The 11,577-nt window shown below is 42.8% G+C and overlaps 2 protein-coding genes across 2 annotated transcripts in view; both read right to left on the bottom strand.

Annotated features, from left to right (window-relative positions):
- The window catches only part of LOC103481321 (probable polypeptide N-acetylgalactosaminyltransferase 8), a 14,569-nt gene extending 10,382 nt beyond the window's left edge, over nt 1-4,187 (bottom strand). The window contains exons 1-5 of the mRNA XM_008436720.2: nt 2,976-4,187; nt 2,067-2,319; nt 1,824-1,990; nt 724-907; nt 449-643 (exon numbers count right to left, since the gene is read on the bottom strand). Of these exons, the coding sequence (XP_008434942.1) occupies nt 449-643; nt 724-907; nt 1,824-1,990; nt 2,067-2,319; nt 2,976-3,147 (971 nt within the window). The 5' untranslated portion in view covers nt 3,148-4,187. The remainder of the gene's footprint in view (nt 1-448; nt 644-723; nt 908-1,823; nt 1,991-2,066; nt 2,320-2,975) is intronic.
- An 86-nt stretch (nt 4,188-4,273) lies between these two features.
- The window catches only part of ndufa9a (NADH:ubiquinone oxidoreductase subunit A9a), a 9,878-nt gene continuing 2,574 nt past the window's right edge, over nt 4,274-11,577 (bottom strand). Inside the window, exons 3-11 of the mRNA XM_008436482.1 lie at nt 10,971-11,068; nt 10,804-10,895; nt 9,905-10,046; nt 9,729-9,831; nt 9,584-9,654; nt 8,045-8,121; nt 5,875-5,970; nt 5,681-5,747; nt 4,274-4,512 (exon numbers count right to left, since the gene is read on the bottom strand). Coding sequence (XP_008434704.1) covers nt 4,342-4,512; nt 5,681-5,747; nt 5,875-5,970; nt 8,045-8,121; nt 9,584-9,654; nt 9,729-9,831; nt 9,905-10,046; nt 10,804-10,895; nt 10,971-11,068 — 917 coding nt within the window. The 3' untranslated portion in view covers nt 4,274-4,341. The remainder of the gene's footprint in view (nt 4,513-5,680; nt 5,748-5,874; nt 5,971-8,044; nt 8,122-9,583; nt 9,655-9,728; nt 9,832-9,904; nt 10,047-10,803; nt 10,896-10,970; nt 11,069-11,577) is intronic.

The raw sequence follows: 11,577 nt of genomic DNA, 5'->3' as shown, positions 1-11,577 counted from the left end.
ATGATTATGGTTAGTGCTTTAGCATTAGCCCAGCTAATTATTAGGGTTAGTGCTTTAGCATTAGCACAGCTAATGATTATGGTTAGTGCTTTAGCGTTAGCACAGCTAACTTTAGTTCACAGTTTAGAACCAATAAAAACAACAAAGTCAAAGTTTTGATGATCCGGTCGGTTCAGATTCTGATAAACGCCTTTATTAGCACTTTGCTACATTTGGCTAATTTCTGTCTGAAATTCTTTGTGTTTTATCACATTTTGGACATCATTTAAAAATGTTCCATTTTTTTAAAATTAGTAACAAAGATCATGGCTCTTTGATATTTAATCTTCACTGATAGTTTACCTCCCTCTGGTGAGGTAAACTCATGAGAGATATGGATATAGTCGATTATGTCTTAACATAATCGAAAGTCTAATCTAATAATCCCTGGTTTTGTTTTCCAACCTACTTCTGAGGCTGTGATTCATCCACGTCGTTCCAGTTCGGTTTGAAGAACTCGTACATGCACCACAGGGCCCAGTCAAAGCCCTGAGCAAACGACATGTATCTTTCCACATGCAGATCATCGAAGTGGATCTTTTCAAACACAGGCGACACGACAACGGTTCTGTCAGCTTTGATCTGGGCCAGCAGAGGTTCTGCCCTGCAGAGGAAATAACGAAGTAGACATTTAAACAGCTCAGCAGGAGGAGGAGACGTTGGACTTTGGTGTTTTGTGCGTACCATCCTCTTGTAGCTTCAATGTGAGCATCTAAAATGGCCACCACGTCTCCAGTGGCATGCTCCCAGCCCGTGATCCGGGACTGGGACAAACCCATCTGACTCGTGTGCCAGACTCTTTTAACGAGGCCAGGCCTTTCTTTGTGAATCTCGTTTATGTAATCTTCTACCGGTTTCCCAAGATCGTCTGAAAACACATTCCTGAGTCAGAAGAACAGGAAGTAGTTTGCTTTACTTTGACATTTCAGAGTTTTGTTTGTATGTTAATCCCTAAAACCTCTGACATAAAACATCATCTGTGCACAATAAGACATAAAAAACATCCTTACAATCAGAAATCTAGTTTGGAGCTAAATATTGAATGCAGCTCGGAAGGAGAAGATGTTTGATGCTGAATGAGACCAGAAGCTCTGCAAGGCAAATTTCTAAGCCAGATTTTTAAAAAAATATCTTACACATGGGATTATTTTCAGAAAAGTTTCCACCCACATGAAACCAAAGAAACCACCGAGCGCTGCTTTAAACATCCCAACCCACAGGGGGCAGTGTGGCGCTAAGATAAAACCTGTCAGCCAATCAGATTGCTTCAAAACAACAACAACGTTCTGTTTGGAACTAAACATGGCGGCTCATTTATGTGGACAGACAGAGGTTTAAACAGCGTATTAGGATATAATCTTAATAAAACACAAATCGTTGGTTGGGAATTTTGCCAAAGCAGGTCTTTGGATTTACTGGCGCATTATTTGTCAAATTTTCTCAAATCTCCACTTTGAATTCATAGAGAAAATAATTTTTTTGATATTAAACAACGTTTTCAAGTTAATGAAATGCAAAAACCAATGAAACGTTTTTGTTTTCCCAGATATCTGGTTTCGTGTGAACTAGGCCTGAGAACGCTGAGGTGGAAGCATCATGCTGTGGGGAGCCCTGCAACATGATGATGACCCAAAGCGTTGCAGTACATCCACAGAGAACTGGCCGGGAGAAACCCAGGGCCTAGTCAAAGCCCAGATCTTACTGAGATGCTGTGCCTCGAACATCTCAAGCTTAAACATTTGTCTGTGACCTTGACTTTAAAAGTCATTTGTGCCTGGGCTCACTGTAGGTGCTGTGGTCGTCCACCAGGATGATTTCCCTCAGCAGGTGTTGGGGCGTGTTGGTGATGACGCTCCGCGTCGCCCTCTTGATCACAGACAGCGCCTCGTTAACGTAGATCAGCACCACGCTGACGCTGGGCAGGGCTCGGGGGTATTTCTTCTTCAGACACCTGCGTGTTTGGTTGGAGAAGATCCGTGACTCCAGCAGGAAGTGCGTCATCGTTTGTCGTCTCCAGCGACTCTTACCTGGGATCTCTCATGTCAGGAAGTTGCCGGTCCAGGGCGATCCGGTTGCTGAGGAAGGCGTTGTAGCCGTAAATCCTAAAAAGCCCTTCGGCCTCCTTCTGCTCCTCCTCTGACAGGCCGTCGCCCCACTTCAGAAACAGCGCAGAGTTCGGGTACAGCTTCGGCGCCGCCGCCTTTTCGGGCTCTTTGTGGTTTTTATTTGGAGAAGGTTCTTCTGGACAGCTTTTCTTGGCAGGTTCCTCTAGTAGATTTGCTTTTTGGGGGGGAAATGAAAACAGTTTACAGTCTGAGGCAGCAGAAGGAAGGCACCGGTTTCCTTTAGAGGGAAAGTTCAGGCAGCGACCGCAATGTTTTCCAAGCACAAACCAAGTGGGAGCAAATACAAAGAAAGGAGCTTTGTGGATTTAAAGCTGCAGGATGTGACTTCAGTAAAAACACGTTTATATTTGTTAAAACTGTTAACCATGTTGTGACAGTTTGAGACAAATAATCTGTGAAAAGATCGACCTCCTCCCTGATCTGCTACTGCCGTCTGAAGAAATGAACCAAAAACAACCAATCAGAGCCAGGAGGCGGGTCTTAGTGCTGTAAATCCAGCTCATGTACTCGCTGCTAAATATGCTACTGGCAACTCAACTTTACAAAAGCCATTTATCTGCCGTCATCTGTGGCTATGCTAACTAGCCTTCACAACAGCAAAGAGCAAACGCCACAAGGAGAGTGATTGACAACACCAAGACCCGCCCCCTGGCTCTGATTGGTTGGTTCCAGTTAGCGCTGGGAGAAGGCCGAGGAACAGATTGTCTGTCTCATAGCAAGCTGCCATGACGTGGTGACAGTTTTAATATGTAGAATCTTCCCTGCAGCTTCAACTGACTGAACTCTTAAACATTTAAAATCTTTTCTCACTCAGCTTGTTCAGGGTCTCCTGAATCCTGTCCAGTTTTCGGCTCATGGCTTCCTGGTTTGTGACGTGTGTCTGATGCGGCTTTTCTTCTCTCCACCTCCCAGTCATGAAGATAATCAGATACACGAAAAATAAAAAAGCTCCAATCACTCCTACTCTAAAATGAGCCTTCATGGCTGTTTCAGATGGAAAACCACGTCAGTGTCGTTCGGTTCTGGCCGCCATGCAGGAAATCCTGAGCCGAACAGCTCAGACCATAAAACCGTCTTATCGCAAAGATAATATTAACTTGCAGGTGGACTTTCAGTGAGTCGTTTACTTTCCGTCAACCAAACCAGTAAAAAGGAACATGAGCAACTGTAAAGCAGCCGCTGCCTGGACTGAGATTTCTCAAACTGTTTTATGGGTTTAGAGTAAACGGTCTGTATTTACATGTCATGTTTCTCGGTTAGTTCTGCTTTTCCAGGATGAAAAGAAAAGATTTAAAAAGTCGAGACACATCAACAGAGCAACCTAAACACAGGACGAATCAGGATTAAAATCACATTCTATATAAACGGTGTTTAAAATGTTCAGTTAACGACATATGAACAAATACCTGTAATCTTTGTTTCCAAATGGTTGCCATGGAGATTAAAGGATTTCTCAAACACGGATGAAAGAATGACAGAAACGCTCCAGATGTTTTTGATGAGCGAATAAGATTATAAAACCTGATTTTACATGACAGATCAGATCAAAAATTCAGTTTTTCACATTTTTATTTAAACTCTCATATTACAGAGCCAGGGGGCGGGTGCTAGCGCTGTCAATCATGCTTGAATACCTGCTGCTCCCTCCTCTCTGCTTGGTGACAGCATCTTCATGATAGAAGACTCTGCCAGGAATGCTAAGGCTAGTTAGCATAGCCACAGATGACGGTAGATAAAACAGTTTTCCTGCAACGGTAAATCGTTTCTCCGCCATTAGCACATTTAGCAGCGAGTACATGAGACTGATTGGCAGCATCCTGGCTGCTTTTTGGGTCAGAAACGATTCGTATCTTTAGAGAGCAACAGCAGCTCAGGAGATCAATCCTTTCCCAGATTACCTGCCTCATAACATTTAATATGTAAAAACATTATAAAAGTCACATTCTGCAGCTTTAAGGCCAGGAAACAAGAAGAAAAGTATTTTTAAATATTTTATACATTTTCAAAAAGCCTTTGTGTTGATTGTGAATCAAATTTATATGAAATTCCATAATCCTGTTTATTAATCAAAATGTGTCCAGGTGAATTACAGTGACGACGCAGAAACGTCCAGTAAGGATAATTCTTTATTTATGTACAGAAAACCAGTAAAAGAAGCTGAACCACGAGTCGTGGCTCAGTAGTTGACCGTCTTGGCCGGCTTGGTCTCGTCCAGATCGGCGTCCAGGTAACGGTAGCGGCGGTGGCGGCGCAGGATCTCGATGGCCTTCTGCTCCACAGAGGAAGCCGTGATGCCCAGATCCTCCAGACCAGGAAGTCCAGGATACTTCATGTCTGTCGTGTGAAACTGGACAGAAGCCAAAGAGCATTCGGGTTAAAGATGGAGGTCCGCGTTTCTCAAACCTTTTCATTTAAACACTCACCGACCCCCTAACTAAAAATAACAACTTAATATCCACCTGAATGAAAACATTAGTCTCTTAAGTGTCTTATTGATGTCTTCCTTCGATCATACGGACACGTTGCAGCGTGACGTCACCCCAGATCCCACCCCGTCTCCCTGCTGGGGGCAAAAAGCTGCTAGCCGCCAATGGCTAGCATTGGCTTTAGCTGTTAATATACGGCTGAAATAAAACAAAAAGGGACGCAGGGCTTTTCTCCTAATTGTCAGCACCATGACAACTAGACAACAACGTCAGGAAAAAGTTTTAATTAAGAAAAAAAATAACCAGGAAGAGGGCAGTGGGTCGGTTATGCTAGCTTGACCATGACAACCTTAAGGTAGATGTGCTGTGGAACTCTGTTAAAAAAATGTAAAAATGGCGACTGAAACACTGACTAGAGTTGAATGAACGGATCAACCACCACTGTGTTAGCTTAGCTAACAGCAGCAGCAGCTAATCTACCACAGCGACGACTTACTAACGATCACAAAAGTCTAAAGACATGAAACGGACTGAATGTTCTGCTTTTTTGGTGTCGAATCCTGATACGCTGGTGGAGCTGTTGTCAGTCGGTTGCTATGGCAACGGGTCTGAGTAGCGTAGCCGACACAGAGGAAGAAAAAAAGAAGAAGAATACGAGAGGCTTTGATTGAGCCTTCAGCTGTTTTTCTGCGTCATTTCCCTTTACCGCACTGAACTAATGACATCTCCAGGTTTCTTCTTCTTCTGCAGCGCCGATATAGAGAATCTGTTTCTGCCTCCAGCGCCGAGCGCAGGCACAGAAAGCCTGGATGTGAACAACATGCAACGCGTCTATAAGTATTCCTGGTGGCGTTTTCTTCCCAGCAGTATCTTCTGCTATTCTTTTGAGGATTTAAGCTACTTGTTGTTTTTAAACACAATCCTTCAGGAAGCCAACTGCTGCATTTTGAGCTCATGTCACGGAAAATAAAAGGCCATTTACATGCAGTATAGTGCAAACCACTAGGGGGCGACTGGGGGACCACAGTTAGAGGAAGACTGATTTAAATGAGAAAAAAAAACAAAGTCTAAACATCTTCATCGTCTCACCCTGTCGATTTTGTCCGGGGTCGTCCAGGGTTCAAACGGGTTCATAGCAAAAATCCTGGCAGCCAGGCTGAAAACAGACAGCAGTCGCTACATCAGAGCTCATCATCAATGACGACATTCATGCTTTAATGTCAGGCTTTGTTCTGATCAGTGACACAAACAGCCACTCCCTGCAGAAGCACGAGGCTGCCTACTGGTAGAGCGGGCGCGGCAGAGGGTAGGGCACGAAGGGCCGGTGCGCCACGCCGTACACGTACTCCACCAGGTCGTGCAGCAGGTAGCGGTTGGGCCTGCAGATCAAACACAGGCAGGAAAGAATCAGCTGCAAAACAGCCGCTACGGCAAGACGATTTAACACAAAATCAGCTTCACTTTATGGCTACAGAATCACAATTCCTCTAGTCAAAGCATTTTAAAAAGCCTTCAGAATAAATACACACTCCTGTTTGCGTATCGTGGCCACAGAATGTGTTTTTTTAAATTTAAGCTTACTTAATGCTGGTTCTTTAAATTACAGCGTTATTTACAAACATAGTTTTGTTTAAATATAAACTGATGGAATCTTCTAGAATCGCTTTAAATAAATGTTCTGTGTGTTTACACTCTCTCTGTCTCTCTTCACAGAATCTCCACAACGTGTGAATAGAAAAATTGGTTTACAAAAATAGTTATAAAGATCAGTTATAAATTAAAAACAGTTGCTTCTCTGGTTATATTGTGACTATAAATGATATCAGATTTATCATTAGGATCCATAGTGGCTTCAATTCAAGACGCCTGCAATGAGTCACTGACTATCTGGAACATAATCATAAACATAAAACACATTTAAAGATTATTAAATGTATTTTAGATGGGAGATGTATGAAATTCAACTTGTCAAAACTAACTTAAAGATGTATGAAACTATCATTTTGACATCTCAAAATTAATTTTCTCCAGATAAATTAGATATCAGGAAAACATTTTTTAAAAGTTTAGACTGTTTTTCTCTTTCAGTTTTTCCTCTTACTAGTCAGAACATAAATGCAGAAATCTTAAATCTTCATTCAGTAAATAAAACTGATTTTATGCTAAAACTGCCTGCCATACAAAGGAAACCTTCATATGAGGTCCAACTGGTTTCCAGTCAACAGCAGTTTTAATTTCTGTTCATTTCAAATAATTTAAACCAGAAGAGCTGCCTGATCAACTTTATGCATTATTATTATTATTGTTTCTCTAAAATGAAATCATGAAAAAATCATAATTTAAATCTGATTTGATTGAGTTTCTGCTCATGTGCTGAATTATTGGACATGAATTGTTCCCGTGTGATTTTCATGCATTTCCACGTTTTGTCTCATTTCTGTAGCAAAACGTTCATTTTCATCTGATCTGAGCTGAGCTTCGTTTTTCACGTTGGTCAAAAATAAACTGAGGTTTGTGGTTTTACAATGAGAAAAAGTGGAAAAGTCAGGATATATGAGAAGTTTTGCAGAACGTCATATTTCATCCCACAGCAGAGACTCTGCGACTTTCAGAGTTTCATTTAATTCAACGTAAATCACACAAAAATAACTTAAATACTAATTTCACTTTAATTCCTGAGAGAAGCAAGAAGTCGGCTAAAGCAGCAGAATGTCTTCAGAATGGAGGATCTGAACCAGAGCTACGGAACCAAATCAATGCCAAGATTAAACACATATAAAACAGTTTAACCCTCCTGTTATGTTCGTTTCTGAGGTACAGCAACAATGTTCGTGGGTCAATTTGACCCGGGGAGAGTTTTATCATGCAATCAGGAACCAAAAAATTCCTCCAAAACATTTTTTATCTGATTATTAACTCTAATACTAACCATCTCAATCAAAATTTGTGCAATTATGTTTTTTATTTCTCAGAAATTAAGGATTAAAGACGACAACTTACTCAATTACTAATTTGGACATAAAAAATGGGATTTACATTTTTTATGTCCACTAAAAAAAAACCTAGACACAAAAAAAACAATAATTTCCTTGAAAGTGATCTTTGGTAAATTTTTTTTACGTTTAAATGTTTTTTTCAAAGGGTGATTTTTATAATTGAACTTGAGACACACAAACTGTTCCGGGTCAAACTGACCCGAACAGCATCGATGTAACAGGAGGGGCTGCAAATGTGTCAAATGAATAAATTTATATGTAGAGTTCACCTATTAAGACAAAGAGAAAAAGTTTCACGCAATAAAAATACTTGCAACTATTTTTAAAATATTTTTAAACTTTAAAACGGGTCAACATAACAGGAGGCTTAAGCAACAGATGATGACCAAAGTGCAGATTTTACATAAATAGATGTAACTCTGTCGCGCTGCTGAACATATTTGGGATCGTTTGTTACCCAACGACGGCGAACGTTTTCCCGTTGGCGTCCGGGTCTCGCACCGCGCTGACGATCGCCTTGGCAACGTCCACCACCTGAGGAAGAAACCCACCGTTTACTTCACTGATCAATTTTCAATCAAAATCAATGATTTAGTGGAGAAACTTCTGGGATAATTTCCCTCATTAAGCTGCTTCCAAAATCTACGTGTAGATTATGAAACATTTTTATTCTTATGGAACTTAAAGCTTGAGGTTTTTACTCGCCATATTGATCGATCAACTATTACTTCTCATCTATCGAGTCTGAGGCAGCAGCGGAGAAACACTGCCACCTGCTGGTGAGCGCTGGCGTCACTTCAATCAATAAAAGCCTGTCATCAGAAGCAATACATCAATTATCCAACTGATAAAATGAGTTTGACGAAGAGTTGATTCACTTTGATACTGTTGAAAACCTGGGAATTTAAAAATGCTACAAACATTTAACCCCCGATATAAAGCAGGCAGTTTGATTTTATGTTTGTTTGTTGGCGTCAGGCTGATGCTGTAACTTTTCTGTTGTCATGTTTTAGTTTTCGTCATTTTATTCTGATGGGATTTTATAGTTTTTGTGTTTCTGCTGGGGGCTGCACAGTGGTGCAGTTGGTAGAGCTGTTGCCTTGCAGCAAGAAGGTTCTGGGTTCGATTCCCGGTCTTTCTGCATGGAGTCTCCATGTTCTCCCTGTGCATGGTGGGTTTTCTCCAGGTACTCCGGTTTCCTCCCACAGTCCAGAAACATGACTGTCAGGTTAATTGGCCTCTCCAAATTGTCCCTAGGTGTGAGTGTGTGTGTGTGGTTGTGTGTCCTGTGTTGCCCTGCAACAGACTGGTGACCTGTCCAGGTGACCCCGCCTCTCGCCCGGTACGCCAGCTGGAGAGGCAGCAGCACCTCCTGACCCCATTAAGGGACAAGGTGTAGAGAAAATGGATGGATGGTGTTTCTGCTGCAGTTTAACCCGTTTTTAAAAATGTTTTATAAACGTGGCAGACTTCAGTCTTTAGGAAGTATTTGCATCCATCCATTTTCTTGTCCCTCAGTGGGTCAGGAGGTGCTGGTTCCTCTCCAGCTAATGTTCTGGGTGAGAGGTGGGGTCACCTGGACAGGTCACCAGTCTGTCGTAAGGCAACACAGAGACACACAACCATGCACACTCACACACACACCTAGGGACAATTTAGACAGACCAGTTAACCTGACAGTCATGTTTTTGGACTGTGGGAGGAAACCGGAGTACCTGGAGAAAACCCACCATGCACAGGGAGAACATGGAGACTCCATGCAGAAAGACCGGGAATCGAACCCAGAACCTTCTTGCTGCAAGGCAACAGCTCTACCACCTGCTCCACTGTGCAGCCCCTGTATTTGCATTAATATGTCATTATTATTATATTGGTGGAGAATTAAAATGCCAATATCATAATTTCCCACAGTAATCGACATTTCTAACTTCTTAAAGCCAAGTCAGCAGTTTTCTGGCCGTAAAGGAGAATTAAAATAATTCCTCTATAAACTTACGTAAACCGGTTGCTTCACCGTTTTCTTCCCGAGCGCCATCAGAGGAATCGCGTTTCCAAACCAGCGCATATCTGAAAGAAACCCAGGAAAGTTTCTACAAACCCACAAACGGCTGAGCCGATTCCCATCGTCACAAACGTCTTACTGGCAAAATAGTTGAAGAATCTGTCCTCCCGGCCGAACATCTCGGCCGGCTTAATGACGACGGCCTCTGGAAACTCTTCCCGCACCGCTTCCTCGCCCACGGCCTGCGGCGCAGAGCAAGCCGTCAGCGTCTCGCCCCGCCCGCGGCTGCGTTTGAGCAGGAAGTGCCGGACTCACCTTGTTCCGCAGGTATTTGGAGGGGCTGCGCATGTCGGCGTTCAGGTGCGACATGTGGATGAACTTTGAGATCCCGGCTTCTCTAGAGGCCCGGGCCAGCTGCCGAGGGATGTTGACGAAAACGTCCTCGAAGCCGTAGTTTCTAGTGAAGAGGAGAAAAACAAACGAGTGCAAAAATTACGTCATAGATTGAGTCTGTGATCAAATCTATGCTAGTCCAAATTACTTTCAAATTCATGAAACTGCTTTGCTGCTAAAGTTAGCTTAGCAGCGCGAAATGGAAAAGTTTGACCAGAAAACACAGCAGGAGCCGTCCAGCAGCAACGCCGGCGAGGAAAATGATTAAAAACCCTAAAACGTCCTGGATGGAGGCATGAGGCAACATGTAATGATTACTGAATAGTGAATAAAAGTGAGAAAGAAAACAATCTGAAATCAATGTTTCTTCTTTATATTTTGTAGAATTTTTCTGTCTTTTGCAAAAATGCTGAAAGTTTCGGCATTTATTCAGCCGAGTTTATTCAGCCGAGTTTATTCAGGCGTGTGGTAAAAGTTGTGTTTTGTGGCACTGTTGGCTCTCCATATCAGGTGCTGTGAGTCTTTGTGCGCCGCTGGCCTCAGACTCTTCCTCTCTTTCGTTGTCCCGTCTTTAAACTCGTTGGTAAAAAGCCGAATGAGGCGCCTGGCGGCTTTGATCGAAGCATGTAGTAAACGAGCAGCAGCTCGTAGTCCAGATATTACGGTAGAATAGTTTGCAAATAAACAATCAAAAATCCCAGAATTTTCTCAGAATTTGTTGGCTTTTATTTTTCTACGTCTGCTCAGGCTGTTTGTTCCTGGTTTTGCCGACTTGCTGCATATTTGACATGCAGGTGAGATGATTTCCCAGGTCAGCTCACCTGGTTTCCCACTCCCTGCCCACCAGGTTGATGACCACGTTGGAGTGCTCGATGGCCCGCTGGATGGACTCTTTGTTCTTCACATCCCACTCCTGCCACACAGAAACAGCAGAGTTTCAGTCCCGTAGATCCGGCCTGGAAACCTGGAAGCCTGTTTAAAGGTTTACCATGAAGATGATTTGGCCCAGGTCACCCATGGGCCTGAAGTACATGATGTCGTACTGGTCACAGCGGTGAGGGATCATGATCTGGGAGCCCACCTGACCTGCAGCATTCAGGGACGTTAGAACCACTTCACTACAGACACGTTGCAGGTCATTGTTTAAATGTGGAGATTTACTGCTGGAGGGTAAAAGACGATTCGTTTAATGCCTCTGTAGAAGAATCAAAAGAAACCTGGAGATGTGGCCACTACCAGTGCGACGCTGAGAAAACATTAAAGAATAACTTAGAACCACCTGTTTCCTCCTTAAATCTCACTCTCAGCGTCGGCTACGCCTCACACAGATTTGTTACCATAGCAACTGAGAGACGCCGCTAATGTGTCAGGATTCAACACCAAAAAACACTCAAACATTTTCCACACAAAACAGAACATTCAGGTATTCAGTTTTGTGTTTTCAGGATGTTTATTTTGTGATTATTAATAAGTGATCGCTGTGATAGATTAGCAACTGCTGCTATCAGCTAAGCTAACAGAGCGGTGGTAGATTAGCTACTGCTGCTAACAACTAAGCTAACACAGCGGTGGTAGATTAGCTACTGCTGCTAACA

This window comes from Poecilia reticulata, linkage group LG19 (assembly GCF_000633615.1).
Source record: "Poecilia reticulata strain Guanapo linkage group LG19, Guppy_female_1.0+MT, whole genome shotgun sequence".
Taxonomy (NCBI): domain Eukaryota; kingdom Metazoa; phylum Chordata; class Actinopteri; order Cyprinodontiformes; family Poeciliidae; genus Poecilia; species Poecilia reticulata.
The sequence above is the reverse complement of the archived record's forward strand: the minus strand, read 5'-3'. Positions and strand labels throughout refer to the sequence as shown.